This window comes from Rissa tridactyla, chromosome 11, assembly GCF_028500815.1.
Source record: "Rissa tridactyla isolate bRisTri1 chromosome 11, bRisTri1.patW.cur.20221130, whole genome shotgun sequence".
Taxonomy (NCBI): Eukaryota; Metazoa; Chordata; class Aves; order Charadriiformes; family Laridae; genus Rissa; species Rissa tridactyla.
The window spans coordinates 20910250-20931315 of NC_071476.1; the positions used below are offsets into that span (position 1 = coordinate 20910250).

The window sequence follows — 21066 nt, forward strand, 5'->3', positions numbered from 1 at the left end:
CAGTATTATGATAACATTTTTAATACAGGTTTTGCCATTTTCCACTCAACGCCTTTGTTCAAAACCGCTCTAATTTAATTCTAAGTCTTACAATAGTCTGTTCTTCCTTAAAGCTGAGCTGCCATATGCAAGTGATTATGTGCAACAAAAATATCAGAAAATTGAATCAAGGACTAAAGAAGGTTCAAGACTTTCCTGACTGTTTTTCATCTCAGTCTGTGGTTTCTTGATTTCCAAGTGCTTCCCAATATATTAAAAATCTAAATGTGAAAAACCTGCTGAAATTACTTGAAGATCAGAGTTTGCCTCTTGGAAATAACTAGGTATTTCTTTCTCAAGGTTTGAACAACCTAGCCAGAATAAGCAATCCATAGGAGCAGGCACTAGGCCAAGGAGGTGTGATTACAGGATAAGAAGGTATAACCTGAGGCAAAATCCCTCGGCCAGCTCTAGTAACCAAGGGACAAATGCAGAGAGGGAAGGGCAAATGACCTCTCTTGCCATTAATTGTCTAAGTGAGCCTAAGGAGATTAGCTGCACAATTAGGTATTTAATCAGTGCCACTCCCAGCCCAGGCAGCAGCCTATCTTGTGTCTGCTTCAGTATTACGTGCCTGAGATCTGACCTTTACGTGGAGCTTGAATTCCCTTTGCAGTCCCTCAAATCCCACCCCGCTCTATGCAACAGCATAGCACACACACTCCAAGACAGCCTGTGAATCCACCAGCACAGGATTTGCTTGCCAGTGGCCAGATTTTGGTAGCCAGTCTGGGACAAACCATGGCAATCAATAAATCTTAATTGCAATTTCAAAAGCTCCTTTTTTTAAAAGTCAAAAACCAAATCAGGAGAGGCAGGCACAAGACAGAACCGGGCCACTAACAAATGCAAATGAAGCACTTGCTCGGTTCCTAGTAACAAACTTGATGAAAATATAAGCAATTTAATTTCATCATGTTCAAAGCACTACCACTGAACTCTGTTCTAGCTCCAGCCTCCTTGACAGCATTTGCTGTGGGATGAACTGCTGCCGTTAACTGTTTTGCTCTGGTCGCGTCTTGGTATCTGATCCCAGCACTGTGTGGGCTCTGCACAAGGTCCCACAGGCTGCGCCAATTCTCCCCTGTATCTCTGAATCTGTCCTATCTACCTGTGCAAGTAGAAGCAGCACACTATTTTTCTCAGCATAAAAGCATGGAAACAATTTTTACAAGACCACAAAGGGTTTGCGGGTTTTGTTTTCTTCCTAATCAACCCATTTATTTTGCTAGCCGTGTGTGCATGCTAAGAGGGAATGCTTTTAGGGATGGGTGACTGTAATTATACAAGACAAGAGCAGAGAAGCTGCACTCAGATTCATTCCCTCCACAGCCAGAGCCTTGATTTTCTGAGAATTAAATCCCCATAATGAAGGGATTGCCTTTGCGTGCCGCTATTACTGTTTTACGTCTCTCGTTACACCCCCTGAGTGCACACAAGTAATGACCGAATGAGTTCAGAGTTTAGCTCTCAAAGTAAATTCAGCATCTCTAGGTCACCGTTACATAAATAGTCAGAATGTGTGCTGGAAAAATATACACAGAATTGCAGTATTGCTGTCTGCTTTGTGCAGCCCCATGCTACCCTGGCACTCCCACCAAAGCAAGGATAAGGCAAAGAGATTGGGGGGTGCAAAACAGGGAAACAACGGCCAAGAGGAACGTGAAGCAGCCTCTGCCTCTTTAAAAGCAGGGCTTGTGAGCTGCTAAAGGTCTGACATGGGAGTGAAACATGAAGGCTGAAACAATAATCACACAGTGTTCAGGAAGCCCTAACCTAAGGGGCTCCCTATGTCTCAGCAGGCTGGAGAGGAGCAGGGAAGGATGCCCCAAGATGGGCTCACAGCTCTGTTATCCTTTTCTCACCCCTGCTGCAATGAGAAAATTTTGGGCAAGGTGGATGCTGATCCAGTCCTCAGCATTGCCATAGAGCTCTCTGTGATAAGAATAACTTTAATTTTTGTGCACCTTGTTTTTTTTCCTTTTTAAACCAGGATAATGATCATTCCCTTTCCCTTGTGTTCCCAGACTTTGTCTGCCCTACTCATGTAAGTGGCAAGTTCCTTAAGGCAAGGTTTGTCTTTTGCTATTTGTATGAGCTTTGTGTAGCGCCATCTGACCTGAGAGGCACTGCCACACTACAACATTAATAACAGACGCTGAAGCAATGCCTGGTTATAAAAATAAACACATGAAAAATACATTCATGACCCTTGTGTACAGCAAAGTGCTGCACACAGGCAGACATCCATTAGAGGAAGATGTAATATCACAGTGGTCTGTACTCCCTCAACCTCTTTTCTCCTTCCATCGCTTGCAATATAAATACATTCCAGATGAAAATTTCTTGTATTTGCTTAGAACCTTCCTTATTTTAAACACCTATTTCCCATCAGATAGTGAATTGTATATTGCAAGAGATAACAGGGTTGAAATCCCTCTGGGATCATTAATATAATAGGTTGTTTTAACATTTACTTGAGCATATTTTCTTTTAAGAAAATCCAAAAAGAATAAAATTAAGACCACAGCAGTAGAGAAAAAAGGAAAAAAAAGAAAGAAAGAAAAAAAAAACGAGCAGAAAACACACACACAAAAAGGAGGCACAATAAGGAGAAAATAAAGCAGCTGTAAGCTCATGTGGAAACAATTTGATTACCATCAATTCCCTGAAGTACTGACTAGATAAACACTTGTTTAGCTTATAAGTTCTGACAAGATCATAACGCAAGGTAGTACAGCTGAGAGTGAGTGGTTTTCCTATTTATTTATTGAAACCTCTGAGAAAGTAATAGAGATGGGAATTAAAATCCATGTCTTCTGTGTAGCTACAGAATATTACCAGTAAGCATGCAAGGCAAACTCACTGGTATTGTTACCAAGATCAAAAAGAAGCACATGCCTAGAGCAATGGATAAGTGAAAAAGTTGTTTAGATTTCAAAATTGGACTTTATTTTATTCACAAAATAATTTCCTACCAGATGTCTAGGAATCAATCACATAATCTGGCAAATCTATATTTTTGTAAGAAGTGTCATCCCCGTCCCCGCCTTTTTGCTCAGTTACAGCACCGTTTGGGGTATGACTAATTCTTGATGGTATGTTAATCAGGGTGGGAAACCTGATAAACTAGATGGAGATTTTGGTGTTTGATTCAAAAGAGTTAACAAACTATTGGCCATTACAGACATAACAAAGTTAACCATAATCAAAATTAAATACTTTTCAAGAAATGTTACTTTGTTCTTAAAAGAAAGAGTAGAGTTAGTAACAGCTGTCAAATGAGAAATAATTTTTAGGAGCAACTGTAACTTCCATTTTGAGGAAGGAAAGAGATTATTATAGGAAAAGATTAATTAAGCAGACGAGGAATTCTTGTCATTAAACTTTCTCCTAGCACCTAAACATAGAAATTATAGCCAGCTAAACTGCTTGTGTAAAATCTCTTACTTTATCACTCCTTTAAATGACAAAGTCTTGAGGTGCAGCAAATTTTGTCCACAGTTTGGGAACACCTGCTTCATACTACTCAGTGACAGAAAACCACTAGCCTTTTGCTCCTGCTACACTTACTTTATGCCAGACGTTAGAAATTTTGCAGGTTTCCTGTGTTATTACTATCTCAGCTGGAGCCATCAGTCTTACACGAACCTTCAATAAACCTGCCTTGGACCAATCACCCCATGTGGAGATCAGAAATTGGACATGGTCATCTCCACTTTGGCAAATTCAACAACTGGCTCCAGTCAGGGACAAATGCGTCTCTAATCTAAATGGAAGGGCTGCACATGCACAGGGACTTGACTAAATGACAAGATGCACAAATGCATTCTGCATTGCCTGAGGCTAATGAGAAAGGTTAATTCCTCTCACACATCTTTGGAGCAGGTGGAATCAAGAATTCTCCACAGTGTCTGAAGACATAAACTCTTTGAAGACTGTTCTCTTTCATAGTCAAAATGAAAATGAACTCTTAGACAAATATTTCAAGACAAACAGACCACAGAACTTTGAAGTTTCCAGCATTAGCTTTTTTCAAATTCTGAATTTAGTTGTTTTTTTTCTTACACTAAGTCTTCAAGGACTAAGGTATCACACACTATTAAACCTCTCATCCATGTCATCTAATTTACTTCCTACACTCCACTAAAAAATAAAGGACCCCATGATAGAGATCACAAATGCTATTTCAGGTCAGTCATGGGTTTTCTACAGCTAAGAGGAAAATAACAAAATAACAGAAAGTAAATTTAACACTAGCCAAATCATGACTGCAGTTTCTGTATAATATAGTCTATCTTCCCCTCCTTTCCTTGTCCACTCAGATGAACAGAAATCTGAACGAACCCATTAATTTACCTACTCCTGGCTGCAAATACTGAAAGCCCAAACTGCTGGTTCAACTATCATTTGTATGCGGTGAAGCAAATGAGTTCCTGGTTAGAAGAGTAATCAGCTTTTAAAAAAATAATAATTAGTATGCCAAGCTGCATCTGTCATAAAAATATTTATTTTTGACATATTCTTTTGAAAAATCTTTCTGATTTCAAAATGCTTTTTTTCAGCCCAAGTAGCATCTGAAATTCTCAGCCCTCTCCCGCTTCCATCAGGCTGTCAGAAATGAGAAGCGTTTGTCATGGAAAATTCTTAGTTCGGTGCAAGATATTGAAAACGTGATGTGTGGCCAAGCCAGTGATCTAGATTTCAGCATTCCTGCAACAACACCACCGAGGGGAGACACAGTGGACAGATGAGCAGGAAGAGACCAGAGTGGTTAGATGATAGAAATAAACAAGTTTTGAAGAGAAAAAGGGAAGAGAGAGGCGCATACTTGTCAAACCAGATCGGTAACAGAAAAGAGGTCAAAATGGAGGAAACAGAAGTTGAAAGCCAAGAGCAGGAACTATACAGGGAGTATCCTGGGAATGAAGTGTACTGGGAGAAGGGGCAAAACTGAGGACTGTGCATCACGTTGAAGGTTTCAGCAACTAGGTGGCATTAACTTGAGAATTCAGTGACCAAGGTCAAAACATGAGATAAAAGAAAGGGATTTAGCCTTACATGGTCCTTGCAGATTATTTCTATTTCAGTATAGCATCACTGCGCTGCATCTGCATGAGAAAGCTGGCACCATTTCCTTCTCTGGACTTTACTGAGCTGGTAGAGATACTGCAGCTTTAAATAATGATTTTAGTGTGCTTTATGGGGATGATTTTTTCCATTATTACTAGAGGCTGTGAACCAAATCTCTATGATACTTTACTATGTAGGCTTAGGAACTAGTTAAACTGCTTATGACCTTCATTTTGTGGATTTATTAAATTACTGATTTGAAGACTAATTTTCATGAGAGACGTGAATAACGTGGCTGCTCTGCATTTTCCCTATTTTCTCCATTAAAAATATTACACATATCATCACAGTGTTTCTTAGACCACTTCAGGTGTGGTTCTTAGGGCTGGTATTTTGATATGTAGGTATTTCTTGTTTTGAAAGCTGCAATTATGAAATTCCATAAAAAATTGGTTATTAATTAAAATAAATATAGGGGATACATATGTACACAGCTGCATTTTCTAGCTCCTTCCATTTTAAACAGCTGCAGCATTCTGCAGCAAACCAAGATCCCAGTTTTGTATTCTGGGTTGCTAATTAGTTACTCTTTTATAGCTTTAGTCAATGAACTGCTAAAGCTAAGCCAGACCAGTGCTCTCTGCTGTTATTTGGAAATTAACCTTTAACAGTCTCAAAGAAGCAGCACTTTCAGGCCCTGAACATTTTTTGCAGTGACTGCTTGACAAGTCTTAATTAGAACCCTTTTCTCCAGATAAGGAAGGTCATTTGAAGAAGGTGAAGAGAAACTCACTGACATTTAAGAAGAAATTGTTCTCCATTTACAACCACGGGGTAAAGCTACAACATATGACAAATATAATATCTGAGGGCTCATAACTGTCGAAGTTATTTTCTTAGGCCCTTTCTCTTTAAACTGAATTTTTAGAAAAATACTTCAGAGGCCAAGACAGTACTGTGCTCTCCTGTGAGCTTTTAAATGGAGTGTTATGCCTGCTGAATTTCAAGAACAGTGTCTGTCGCAACTGTGAAAGAGTTAACCTGAAAAAAAAATTTCATTCATTCTTTCTCTGCTGATGGTAAATGGACTCAAAGATGCAGAGAGATCAAATGATTTTTCCATGAAAAGAACAACAAACTGCAGTGTGGCTTTCTGTCCCCCTCGTCACAATCTATTACCCAGTCTCGGCGTGCCAATCTTCTTTACAGTGACCCATGCTCAGTAGCCACTTAAGGGTCTACACTGTGCCATTCCCAATGATACCTGCCTGCTGTAGACCTTCTAGCCAACTTCTCCAATTGTTTCCCTCTACCAGATCATCTTTGCTCACCTCCCTATTCCAAGATTTTTGCCAGTGTCCTCCCTCATGTCCTTAGATTTCTCTGCTCACATCTCTCCTGCTTTCACTAATGCCCCACCTCTCATATGGGTCCTTCTCATACTGTTCCATTGGATGAAAGTATCTCTTTCTGACAGAATGTTCTTATTCAAGTAGGATTTACTTGCTTGACATACAAAACAGAATTGTGAAACATAGAACTGGGTATACCACAATTTACACTAGATAATTATAATAATTTCTTCTCCTATCAAGGTATTCTTGGATATTTTTATTAAAATCCATGCAAGCATTCCCCTTCCCTTTCTTCACAGCTTTCCCACAGTCATTCCATTCACAACACTACCCTAAACCAGCAGTACAAAACTTACTAGGAAGACTGACTTTACCTTTCAGAAAATTTTGCTTCTTTGCCATATTTATAGTTGCTTCTCATTTAATTTTCAGTATTCATCACTGTTTCTACAGCCCACGCCCCATTGATGGACCTCTTCATTCCAGCTGATTGCAGCAAGAACCATCCTATGAGAGCAACATAAATCTATTTCACAGCAACTGTAATTCCCAGCATAAAACCTAAGAGTCTCTATAGTCTGAGACAGTATGTGGGCATGGAATATCCCTGGCTAGCATGGCATGTGTAAAAAGGTCACGATTAGGCAGGAGGTAAGGAGCAGCAGGAAAAACTGAATAAAAGAGGAAAGCTGCAATAGATACAAACTTCAAAGAACAAACATTGAAAAAGTCAGACTTGAGGTGATGGAAAACAAGGAGCTATATACATCTTTGTAAAAAGATTTTATATAGATACAAACGTATACACACACACACATATAGCACATATATAGATACGTGACCTACAGTTGAGACCTAGAGTGGATCTCTAGATTTCTTGGTTATAATACTCCCCTGCCTTTTCAAGTAGCTATGAAACCCACAGCTAACCTCTCCTGCTTATTTCTCTTAAGGTGTAGCAGCCAATATTACTACGGCTGTTTACTTGGCCAGTTCAAGGACATATGTACCATTACTGCCCATGCTGAGGTCAGTAGATTGTCACACAATATAACTGGTTTTTTCGTAAGTGTGCTTTAAAAAACTATGCTACCACTCTTCCCCAGTGGATTACCTGGGAAAAGGAAACAAAAATGACAGATATATTTAGAAGTATGTTACCACTGCAAAATTAGAAGCATAACATTAGCATATTTTAGGATTATATTTGCCTATGCGACCTTAATTCAGTCCCTCGTGCATATTTGTAAGGCTAGACACTGAAATCCTAGCTTCCTTGAAGTCAGAGGGCTATTTGCCATGGACTTCAGAGATGCCGGTATTTCACCCACATTCTTCACCTACATGCTTCCAAATTCCAGATGTAGATCTTTCCATTTGGTCCCTTCCTCTTTGTTCACAGAGTTGTCTGAATGCAAGTATTTTTTTCCCCTCTATATATGTAGCGTGTGGCCCAGTGCCTTATTTACTGCACACATATAAAGCCTACATTGAATAGAGGATTTAAAAAACCTCATGACTGTTTTTCATCACAAAACCTTATCATTCTCCTGAGTCTTATATGTGCTATGAATTCATCTTTAGACTGTTTTGTGAAGCACTTATATTACCAGTTCTGTTTTGTAGACTGGAACCTGGAGCACAGAGAAGTACATACAGATTTGTCTAATGCCCACTAATTCTAAGTTCTAAACTATGCATAAGTCTGATTTATGCAGAATCCTCAGTGTTGTATGTTTAGAGGAAAGTATCTATTCATCTTAATTTCTACTACGAGATCCCACCATTTCTGCAAATCAAGTTCCATCTATTACAAATCAGGCATCCAGGAGACAAACTTCACCTTTAGGAAGTCTGATATAATTACCAAATCTGTCAAAGGACATAGAGCAAAAACCAGAAATCTGCCTGCATTTCCTGGACTCACTATATAGCACATGGGGGACAAATGAGATGCCCCAGAGAGCTAAACACAATGCTATCCTCTACCCATAGGGAGTTTGAGCCTTCTCGTCCCACCTCACTTGGAAGTACCCTGACTACAAACCTACAAAGTATTTGACTGGTGCATAAGAAAATGCAGAGAAAATTGAAAAATGACAGATTGACATTCACTGTCCCTTGAATGGGTGAAATATGCAATAAAGTCAATAGGAGTGCTATCAGTCAAATGAGGACCAGGTTTAGCTTGGGGAACAAATATTTGCTGAAACATCACGTGATATTTGAGTACAGCTATGCATTAGGAATTAAGGATTTACTGATTTAACACTTGACTTGTTCATCCTTCTTAAAGTGTTCCTATGACATCATCTTTGAATGCTCTCATTGATTAACTCTCTGAATCTGTCTCTGTGAGGCATCTTACCCATGGCTTTTGTGGATTGTTAAATAAAAAGAATGTTTTAGTGACAAACTGACTGGGATTAATCAATTGACTAAAACAACTGCATGAAGAATGTGTGCACAGAACAGGCTTTGAAGTGATTTCTAGTAATCAGAAGTTAAAACCTGCAGCTGTCACAGTATGCTGATGATAACAGAGATACCAAATAGCTTATCTAGGAGTTTATCTGGAACCAGGTGCACTCCATTCATATGCAAATGATATGTCAGGAGCAAATCCAGGTGTTGACTCAACTGACTGCAATTGACCATAATGAGTTGAATCTCTTCTGAAAAGCATCACCTGTGTATGTTAACCTGATACAAAATATTACAGGTCTTGAACTTAAGCCATAAAAAGAAAGAAGCATTGAAAGAGATATTTGTGGGAAACTGCAGATAGGATTCTAAAACAGTGGTAGTAAATTCCTGAAAGTGTGATGCATAATGATGTACTTAAACTATGAGAATAAACACAATCATTAAGCCTGAGATCTCCCTACGAATTGTCTGCTATTAAGGACTTGAAATATCTGTAGCTTTTGCTTACAAATAGAGGAGAACAATATTACCTGAAATTCACTAAAAAAAAAAAATAGGGGCTAATTAATGTTATGTCAGGGTCACTAATCCCTCGGGAGTGGACAAAGAAAAAACAAATGAGTCTTCCTGTGCAGGAAAAAATATTAATTTATGAGTAACCTTATTCACAAAAATTGGATTTAAAGGTAGCTGTAACTAGCATGGATATTCTGTAATGCAATTTTAATTAGTCTTATCTTCCTGTATGGCAGAAAATTTTCCTGTTACTGAAGGTATTTCTTACAACCTGTTTGAATACATTACTTAGAAATAAAAACCACAGGAAAACAATGATCTACAATGCTCAGTCTAAGGGCCAGAGTGTTAGTCTTGGCACCTGGACTGTCACATCTCCAGCTGCCCAGCTCCACAGGGCCTCCTGCCAGCTTCTCCTCTCACTATGCCTTACAGTTTTCTCCACCCTACATAGCCACCAACATGCAGAGCAGCACGTGTGACAGGGATGCATTCATTGCACAAGTGCCTCATTGCATGCTCATGGAGGGAAAGGGCACTAAGAGCCAAGGGTTACTGCCATTCTTAAACAAAGTGACGTTCAGGTTCCCAAAGTGATTCTAAAATTATAAGACCCAAAAAGAATAGCAGGGAGAAGTCCAGATAGTGGAACAGGGCTCTGGGACACAAATGCCAAAGGACCTCCTCAGAAGACAGCACTATCCTACTTTTGATTTTACTTTCATGGACTTAGAAATCTGCATTACCAGCAAGCAAACATCTGGGTGAATATTTGCATCCATACTGAACTTGGTATAAGGTAATACACTAAGCTCTCTGTCAAGGATGATTAGTGCAGCTGAAAGCCTGAGGGAACACCTTGCAAAGGTTAGAGTGTACTTGTGGTGACATTTTCAAATGCAAACTCAATAGTTATGCACCCTTCAAAGCTGTGTCTTCCTGCAAAGCCTGCAACAGAAGGAGGAGCACACGAAAATCAGGTAATTATAGCCTAGGGGCCAATTATATATTATATTAATTTCCAAATCTCTTTCTGCAAACGACCCTTCTGCAACACCAATGCAGGTTTTGCTGGGGACCATTAATTCATGGATATGTTGTAACTCTAATTGCAAATCCTGAAGTTGCTCCTCAACCCTTTATCCAGGTAAAACAGCCATTTAAGCCAAGGGAAGGTTTTGCACCAGAAAGTATTAAATAAAGCAGCTCTCACATCTTTTCTGCTGCAGACCCCACTTCTCAGCCTTTGACTTGCCTCTGTGACACGAGCATCACTCCTCATTTGAATTTCTGGAGGACTCACAACACTCACAGGGCTGTTATACAGGGCTCACAACCCTACACAGGGCTGTCCACCAAGTGGACAGTTTAGTTTGTACACGACTGAAACACTGAGAGCAGGTGCTCCCCGACATCTCCATATTATTCCTGCTCCAACATAAAAAGTGAGAATATTTTATTGCCTGCACTTCAAAGACACAAGTGATTTTCTTTTCTTAACTCAATGAGGACCTTTTGCCGAATTCTTATTGACTGCTGTGAAGTCATCAGTCAGTAACTGGGTAAATGAAGCTACTTTCTAAAATGTATTTTTGGTCATTTATTTTGACAAGCAAATAATAGTTTAGTTTCCATCATCACATACTAGTGAATGAAAATAGCTAGCAAAATAATAGGTCTGATTTCACCACAGAAAATGAGAAGAGACATTCAGAGAGACTTACTGGGTTTGTAAAAATAACAAAGGGAGAACTGATAAGCTCCTACCCCAGTTTTACTATTCTTTTGAAATGGAGGGCAAATCACATCTAGACCCAAGCATGGGCATTTTGAATCTGAGTACGCACATCAGGACTGAAGATCTTTCATTACATAAACCAAGAACCTCAAAGGCAGGGCAAGAGCTGGGATCCAGGACTCTCAATCTCCAGTGCTCACCTGAGACTAAGTAAAGAAAAAGATGCATTTCATGCTTCATTATTCAACTCTATTTAGATTCCATAGATTAATTTACAAGAGCTTCACTCAGAGACACAAAACAGAAGAAAAACTAAGAAGGAAGCAATAAGAGGTCTACTTCAGTTAACATTAGCTCCTCACATACATTCTGGATTTTCACATGCTTACCTGTAGTAGCACTGGAGACTGTTGGCCACTGCTGATCAGGCCCTCCTGGTCCTCCACGTAGGACTCCTGCCTCCTCCATATGCACAGCACTGAACAAGCAAATATCATATTTAGATTATACAGTTCCCCTCTGTCCTGGGCTTTATAACTTTTCCCTTTCTTGCTATTCTTCAAAAGTCAGAACTGTTTGTTGCTGTGCAACTACTACTATAGTATTGCAAGATGCTAACAAAGTCTGTTGGAGTACTGGAGAACCAGTTACTTTGACTTGCCAAAATTTTCTTTGATTATTTACTAAGACACAGCTGTGGCATAATTTATAAAACAAACATACCTGCAGAACACTGCTTTCATTGACTGGAAGTCACCAACAAGGAAGTTAAACACCTTCTTTGGTGCTATGATGTATTAGCATTAAAGGAAATAATAAGTTGGTGGAAATAGTTCTGAGCTTCTGTTATGCTACTTCAGCAGATCCCACTTTCCTGGATTACTGCATGCTTCTTGTGAGCAATTCAGAAAGCGAAATACATTTTTCTCAAATGCAGAAACTAACACAGCAAATTTTATGGTGTTACATCGTGAGCATTTGGCCTTGAAAACACCAATTTAGGTATTAGCCATTACCTTATAAGGAAGGAAAAGAAAATATCTGTGACTGAAAGAAAAAATCCTGCTTCAAGATGCTGCGCCCCAGGCTGTTTATTCATTTTGCAGTAAGCAGTCAGGGATTTAAAAAAAGAAACAAACAAAAAAAAAAAACCAAAAAACAACCAACCCACAAAACAAACCAGCAGGAACATAAAAGAAAGAAATCAGTTTGCCTAACAAACCACAGAATCAAGCTCGCTCTTTCTTCCTTTCCTTCTGGTACCTGAGGTTTAGGTTCCTTTTTACACAGCAGCCTAAAGTGCTGCTGGAGGGGTACACTGTGCCCTCACCCACGTGAAACACAGTTTCAGGGATGGACAGTCTGAATATCAGTTTTGGGCTTCAACCTTATGAAGACTTCAGCCCTATGGATAATGGATAAAAGGTGATGTTTACAGTCCCATGGCACCAACATTTTGGGGAAAAGCATGTGATATTACACTTTGTAGTGCGGCTAGGAACCACTGCAGCCTTATAATTGCATCTGAACCTGTAGGGTAGTCTTATTAATCATGTCAGATTACACCTGAATATATAATCAGTTTTCCAATCTGCTCAGGAAGGGAGAGCAAAGATATTTTATTTAGGCTCTACAAAACCAACTTTATTATAATTCTTTTTTTCCAGGTGTACTGAGTAGCAAATTATAGCAAAGACTGCTTGCAATGTTAGGCAGAGGACTTTCAAAGATGTCTAAAGAGATCTGGACACAGCCTCACTTTTTCTTCTCTGAAAATCCATCTCATATCTTCAAAATGTCCTTTAAACTGTGTTAATGATCTTGATTGCACCACATGGTTAATAAGCCAACTGCAGGAGCAGCATACTTTTATAGTAACGAGAGACAACAAGACAGAAAACGCATTGATGCTGCAGACAATCTATTGAAACATATCAGCATAGATGATTACAGGGAGCTTTAAAGTAAACAAAAATGGTATAATCACAGTTAAATAATTCAATAATTGGAGCAATTATGCCTTGACAGTCAATATATAAAAAGGCAAGAGGTAAACACAAAAAAAGCACAGATCTATGCTAGTATAATAAGAGCATAAGATGCAGCCAGACTGAATCTGTAACACTTGGAGATTGGAAGTGACAGCAGCAGAACTCAGGTGCTTTCCATCCCAGCGTACAGATATCATCAGTCTAGGGCATCAGAGGAGCCAGAGAGCTTTGTCCTTTCCACAGAGGACAAAGACAGAATTCCCCTTCGTGTGGGGAAACACTGTACATACCTTTGCATTCCTGCCCTCAGGGATGCAGAGTAGCGCCAGTCAGGATTGGGGTGTTTTGGCTGTAGAAACAAAAGCCCAGGACAACATTGTTAATGCATGTTAAACGTGCTGAAAAGCATACGCATCTAGCTAATTTTGTCAGAAGAGTCTATATGGAGCTACTCAATTTTTGTGAGCATTCAGAACTGCCAAATCCTTCTACAAATCTAAAGTTCCAAATGGACATAAGTGGAGTGTCTCTGTAATAAAGAAACTTGTTTGCATGCCAAGGCCTTTGGCTTTTCCTCTGCTGGGGATTTTCCCAGCAGGGGAACAGCTGGACTGAGTTGGGGGGGAAGTCCCTTTGCTCCCTTTTGCAATAGGAGAGGTGCAGAGATGATCTCTGTGGAATGACATCAAATGCTGGAAACTGGTGGACAGTTATTTTGTATACATTCATCAATGTTCTGGGCATAGGAAATAAAAACATCATAAATCCATAAAACACATTGTTTGTTTACCTGATAAGCTGAAGAAACTCGAGCTCCTGCATTGAATAGCATCTGCCCAAGGATGTATAAAATACAGCCCCCTGTGAAGGGGATATGCGGGGTAGTCTGTCTGCTGTGAGGTTTCTGCTGGCTTTTAGTGTACTGCAGAGGACCGCACTAGATTGTATCAGATTTGCAGACTGCAGCAAGTCTTCTATCAAAGGCAGACGTGCTCTTTCATAATACCAAGAACAACTTCTCCATATTCATAGGAGGGCATAAAGGGTGGAAGGGGAAAATAGCCAGCAATACCCTTTGGCCAACAAACCTCAGTATATGCTGACCTGAATGAATGGCTTGCTAAATAAAGAGATAATGAAGAAATCCTGTTGATCAAAAATTGCTCCAGAAAATCTCTTTTGCAATGTCAGGGGACCATCACACAATAATTTTCAACTGCAGCAGTGCATGCAAGCTCAGGTCCTTTAAAATTAAGCCCTAAGCACATAACAAAGTTATTCTCAGGATTCTCAAGACATTATTCTGTAGGTGATACCACAGCCAGTGCTTAACTTCAGGGACTTGAATTCAAAGAGAGAACTTATGTCCAGAAACATAATGGACTACACTCATTCCTGGTGTGTCTTGTACAGTGCCAAACACGCAAATAATATATGACTGTAATGGTTTAATTCTCTTCAAGCTATTGGAGGCAGATCAGAAGTGAATATGGTTCCATTACTTGAAAGAGAAAAAGAAAGTGTTGAATGCTCTGAATTATTTAACGCCAACTCTTTCCTCTTGAGGTCTGGGGTATGCTTTTCTCTGGATCAATAGGTTTTATTCAAATAAAAATGGAGCAATTACAACTTGCACTATCACTCTATCACCATATTTCCCAGGTCCAGCATCACTCAAGAGTGAGATGCCCTTGGATAATGCGCATCCCAGTGTTCTTTATGGTCTGAGTTACACAAAAGGGAGGAGGCTGCTGTTTGCAACCACACATTAAACATCTGTGCTAGCAATTTCCTTCCCATTTAGCCCCCTGTTCTCTGGCATGCACAGGTTCTGCTGAGTTTAGCAGAAAGTGGCATGACAAGGAGCCCTTTATGCATGGTTCCAGTATTTTCTGATTTGTTCCATTTTGGCCCCAGTCCCAGGGTTGTCAAAGCAACTCTGAAGTCAACCACGTAATAATAGTCAATGAAAGAGGATACAAAATAACACACGCTGATCAGACCCCTTCCTGAGTTTGCCTTTCTTGATGGATGAAGGGTGCTGACACCAAAAGATTTGGCTTTTCCTCTGCTGGGGATTTTCTTATAGCAGGGGAACTGCCAGGCTGTGGGTGCAGGGAAAGCCCCTTTCATCTTTTTTGCAATTTGAGAGGTGAAGGTTACTAATTTGTACAGGCTTATAGGCAGTGTGAGGAGGAGTCTTACCACTGTCCCAGGCAAAACACAGATGAAGTGCGATTACATCAAAAGGCTGGAAAAATCTGACACGAGTTGGGCAGGAGTGAGAAAACAGGAAAATGGCCACTTGCTCCCAGTACATAGATTTTTGTTTTTCAGCCAGAGCTTTCTAGCTTGTGGCTAGAAGACAAAAATCTGTGTTCTATTGCAGTGGGAACTTTCAGACACCAGATCATAAATGGGTGATGATGGCAGGAGAAACTCATCAGGTAGAAACTCATCATTCATTCACTCCACATGCATGGACCAACATCCACCTTGTCAATATATCAGAAACAGCAGCAATTAGGAGATTGTGGTATTTTCAAAGATCACTATCAAGAAGCTGTGGCATCTTGTGGCTACTCTCAAACAGTTTTATATCTGCTATTGCTCTTTAGGCAGGGCTGTAGTGCTGCTCCCAGAGGGGCAGAAGAAGGAAGGAGGGGACAGGATCAGAAAAATATACTCTGGAGATGGAAAGATATATTGCCACAGTTGACTTTCAGACACATTCAGGACGTGTTTTTTTGGTTTTAGCTGAAAAAATTGAATGTCTGGGACTTCTATACTTTTTGAAGTGCTCACAGGAAAAATAAGAGGGCCAGGCACTTGGGCAACAGTCTGCCTTTGTCCAGACCTCACCCAGTTTTACTGTGTGTGCACTGCTTGACTGAAAACTTTCAAACCTCAGTGAGAGACGTGTTTGTCCCACACTTGCGTGATCACAGGTCACTGTCCCGCAACTGGCAAAACTGGTGAAATTCCAATTTTGTCACTGTAACTAGCTTCACTTTTTGTTCTGATACAGCCTTTAATTCTTTAAGACCCTCTGGTCATAAGAGAAAAGCTGTTTCAATACACCTTTAAATGAGCTTGGGCAATTAGGAGCTAGAAAATTAAAAAAGCATGACCGGTAATAGAATTAACAGCATAGTAGAAGAGGCAAACCTGTTCAGTAATATTTTTCCCTACTTCAGATGCAGCACTGCTTCTTCTTATAGATCCATCAGGCATTCACAGTCTGCATGTTTGGGTTGGCTTATAGCTCTGGCTATGAACAGTCCACCTTTACCAGACCACCCACTGCCACATTGACATGTGCTGTCACACAGCACACAATTGTACCATGACATGATATGGCCCATCTCAAAGCAGATCGGCGTCTTCAGCACAGTCCCAAGGAACAGGAGCCTGCACAGGACCTGACAATCGGCTCCTTTGCAAAGCCCTGTCACAGGCTTTGCTGTGAGAAGTGTGGCTGTGTCATAAATCAACACCACCAGGACAAAGTACAGATGGCCAGGAAGCATGAGTACAGAGGGGAAGCACAAAGAGGAACACAGACTTTGAAGTGGTCCAGATGCTTCCCAGTTGTATATCCCCGTACCTTCCCTATGTCACACAATGCTGACGAAGATATTCTTGTTCCTTTTACCTCACCAGTTCCCAACCCATTACAAGACCTTGTTTAGCACATGCCAGCCCATTCTACTAACTTGATGGCAATCTTAGCTTGCCATTTCCCTTAGAGATTTTTGGAGGCCATGTATCAAGTTCAGTGTTCCTGTACTTACCACTCTTCAGTGGAGGTGTGGGAAATCACGCGACCCAGAACAGAAGAAATCAACCATGCCCTGTTTCTCCCATCAGCTGCTGCTTCTGATTTAGTAACAGCACACATCACCATATTTGTGAGATCAGTCAAAACCTATCCAGGTGCCTATAGAAGTGGTTGCCACTGCACCAGGTGAACACCTCATGCCAACAGTTTGCTCCTACTGATACTTCCAGGCACTAAGGTTACAGTCTGCCAGCCACATCACTGCAAGCATTAATGTCGCTAGTCATAAACAACCAACCCTTTCTGAAAGTCTAATAAACAAAGTGAATGTATAATATAAAATGTAGCAACCTTAATACCTTAGTAGCAAAAAAGCTCATGCAAAATTTCACACATTTTTCAAATCGCACAGCACGGGTTAATTTAAGAATCATTTCATTTGTTCACAGAGAATATATTTGATTTAAAACACATTGTTACAAACATTTTGCTCAGTCCTCTTTTTTAGCCAATACTTAAACACAGTAAGGATTTGTCCCTGGGATAGAAGGAATTTCTAAAATTTTTTAATGTTGTCCTGATCCCATATTCATGAAAATCAATGCAGTCTCCCATTGACTTCAGTGGGTGTTGGAACAGGGCTTGTTTAAGGTAGAGAAGTGTGAATCAAACATTTACAAACAGTCACCAGATGATGAGACTGCTAAAAGCATCCCACTCCATTCCTATTTCCACACAAGTGCATGACAGAATGACTTAAGGTGTATTTATCAAATACATCCACTTTGAAGCAATAATAAAAGGCCTTTTAAAACCCCTGACCACACACAGCTCTGCTTATTTTCCAGTGACACAATGCTGACAGATGTGGGGAAGCAGAGGCTTCTATTCTTGCTTTCCTTCTGTAAATGTTTAGAATTAATTTGATGTGGAAAACAAACTATTTGTAGTCTGAACATGTGCTTATCATACAAGAAATGAGAATGGAAACTGGAAAAGGGCATGATTCAGAAACCCAAAGATTCTCTTCCTGGCAGTGTTCATTTGCATTCCTAATTCTAAGAAAACTAAGGTGAAGGAAACAGGCAAGTGCTCCTGTAAAGTATATTTAATGAGTTCCAAGAGAAGAAAAACTCCTCTGCTTAATATTGGATGCAAATCTCTGCTGGCACAGCAGTAAGCATCAAACCAAGAGTCTGACTGCCCTGAAGCACAGAGCACTGTCCCTGCTTAGCAGAACAGGACTGGATACTGCCACTGAACAAAAGAACAAACATTTATAGTTAACCTTTACAATGTCAGCGGGGCTGGAGAATTTCTTAAAGGCTTAAGTTCTTGAACCGAGATTGTAAGATATTCCACCATTAATACCTTTAAAGCCTCTGTGAGAAATCTCTTGGAAAGGCTGCTCCAGACAATGCTGTGGGTTTACTAGATTTAGACACTTCAAAACATACTTGCGTTTTAAAGCAGTATCAAGATGTGTTCAACTCAAGTGTTGTTTTGTTTTCTCCACGTGTTTAGCAAGCTGGTTTTGAAGTGCAAAACACAGAGGAAGAGCCAGAAGCAGAGCAAACAGCCATAAAACTGGGCTGGGTACAAGGAAATGTATTATCAGAAGAGCTGATATCTAGTTCTATCAAGTACCCAGACGGCCCACTCATCATTAGGAATGTGCCAGGCTGCCTTCTCCACTAGAAAACTCCAGTTAAAACATATGTTGGTTTGACTGTTATTCCCTGCATTGAAGGGAAAAGGTTGCTATGAGATGCAAGACATAATGAATGAGCTTAACTGCACAGAATATAAGAACAAGAAGGGAGAGATGAAAAGACAAACCAAGGACCAGACACCTCTCAGACATCACTCAGCATCTTCACAGGCATATGAGGAAAGGGACTCCAGACTAAAGCACTGAAACCTTTCCTGAAAATGATGGATCATCACTGCCCGGTAACAAAATCACATCTTCACACACCCCCTTCACATCTGCCTGCACCTCCCCTCTCAAAAGGCAGGAATCCGGGCTACCCATAACCTTGCACAGGGACAGCAATGAACGCACAGTATTTTGCTGTCTCTGTATTTTGCCCACGCTGCCTGCCTGGTCACCCTGCAGTAGCTATCAAGCCGATGAGAGAGACATACCCATTAACCCCGCATTCTGCTCCTTATCACCAGCCTCCTGCCAGCAATAACTGTCTCTAAATTTTTTAGTGCAGCTGTGTTAGTACATTTCTTCTTTTACAAAACACACTTGGCTTGAGATATTCTTATAAACCTATAAAGGACCATACAGGCAAGCAGGGTGAATGCAGAAGCACAGGCCGTCTTGCAGAAACAAGCTCCCACTCCACCATCACAACACTAGCAGTACAAGTCAAAATAGTCACATAGGAATCAGCACTTCAAAAAATACAAAGAATTCCCTACCTAACCTTCATACACTTTTTCCCTTCCCTTGCATCCTTCTAATGGCCCAATGCAGTCAGTCACAACTTAGTGTAAAGTAATCATTAACATCTTTGACCTTACTAATAAATATGAAAAGGACTAAGACCTTATTGCGTCGAGTGTTACTGAGATAATCCCAAATAACTTTGAAATATTTTTCCTCTCACTGCATAACAACATTTGCAAAATATTAGCCTTCGTGAGACCCTATGTACGATAAGCACACATAGAAAGCCCATTCACCTGGTTCCATCCTCATCACAGAACAACAAAGAGAAGATCGATTTCCAAAAACTGGAAATAGGGGGGAAAAAAAGAAAAAGAAAAAAAAGACCTTTTCACATTACCCCAAAATAACATAAACATCAGAGATTAACTTTGTAAATCAACGCAAGGACAATGATGTCTGTTGCTATGCTTCACAGGTGAAGGCATGGGTTTTTAAAGACTAATTAAAAGTTCACTTTAACTAAAAAGAGAAACACGGTTCTCTGAAGATCTAGTAATACAAAGATCATTATCTTTAAAAAGTAGAATTCAGTGTTGCTAAGCAATGGATGGCATTTTCAGTGCATATGCTGAGCTTGAAACAAGGGAAAGACAAGATTTTATAGTATGTAATTAGTTAGGAACTAGTAATTAGTGAATAGCATTACATTCACCCATTTTCTCATGTACACCTGGCATTGACACTTCTTCATACTATGCACTACCGCAGCACAGTTTAAGAAGAAGAGACCTAAGAAACGAACTTATGACAAGCAGAACTTGTCAGAATTTTACCCCTGTTTAAATCATACAGAACTATTTGAATTATTGATTGCTCTTTTGGATTCTAACTCCACACAGGCAGGCATTTTTTTACTTTGTTCTATACATCTCTCTACTTTTGTACTCCAAGTCTGGGCTGGCTTTGTTGCCACTGCCTGATCTGCACTGCTGTTTCAAAACTTGCTAATTCATTGCATGCAATGGATTGATTCCCTAAAATGTGATAGAATCTGTCCGTTAGACTAATTTCCTCTCGGTCCTGCATCCAAAGTTAAGCCATTTTTCAATTATAGCTCCTCTTTTTTCCCCACAGAAAATCAGATGGAAGGTGTGTATTTCACGCTTTGATTCTTCAGCATACATACTTACAGAATATGTTTCATGTTCCCTCCTATATCAAACAGATTCCAGGCCTTTTACTATACTGAGAAAGATTTTAAGGTACAAAAACTGTAGGAAAAGAAAAAATACTTCCATCATACCCTGCCACTGTGATTTATAGAAAAGCACTACATTACTTTTAAATGGATTAGTTTTGAATGAATGATTATTACTCTCTAAAAGCATTTTTAATGGAAGACTTGCTAGTCCTTAACATCTGTGCATCTTTGTGTAACTAAACAGCAGTTGCAAAAGATGCTAACATCTTCATATGTGAAAAATTATAAAGAAATAAACTATATTTCTGTGTCAAGAATACACAAGTCAGGCTCCTTTCTATCCCACCACAGTTACTCCCCTAGTTTTCCCACATCTGGAGGCATAGCACACATTAATGCACAAACCAATCTTATATCTGCTGCAATTGTAGGGTACAAACAATGCACAGTAATTGCAAAATTTTCATTTTGTGAACCAAAATTAGTCTCTCCGGTGAGAGCTTCTGGGTTTAGTTGCACTATATGTAGAAAGGAAACTGTA

General features: G+C 39.9%; 1 protein-coding gene across 11 annotated transcripts in view; it reads right to left on the minus strand.

The window, feature by feature from the left end:
• Positions 1–21066, minus strand: part of LOC128915996 (protocadherin alpha-C2-like) — a 174932-nt gene that overhangs the window by 26122 nt on the left and 127744 nt on the right. For all 11 annotated transcript variants that reach the window (XM_054217067.1, XM_054217070.1, XM_054217069.1 and 8 more), the window contains 2 exons: positions 13430–13488; positions 11538–11626 (listed from right to left, as the gene is read on the minus strand). In XM_054217067.1, the coding sequence (XP_054073042.1) occupies positions 11538–11626; positions 13430–13488 (148 nt within the window). The remainder of the gene's footprint in view (positions 1–11537; positions 11627–13429; positions 13489–21066) is intronic.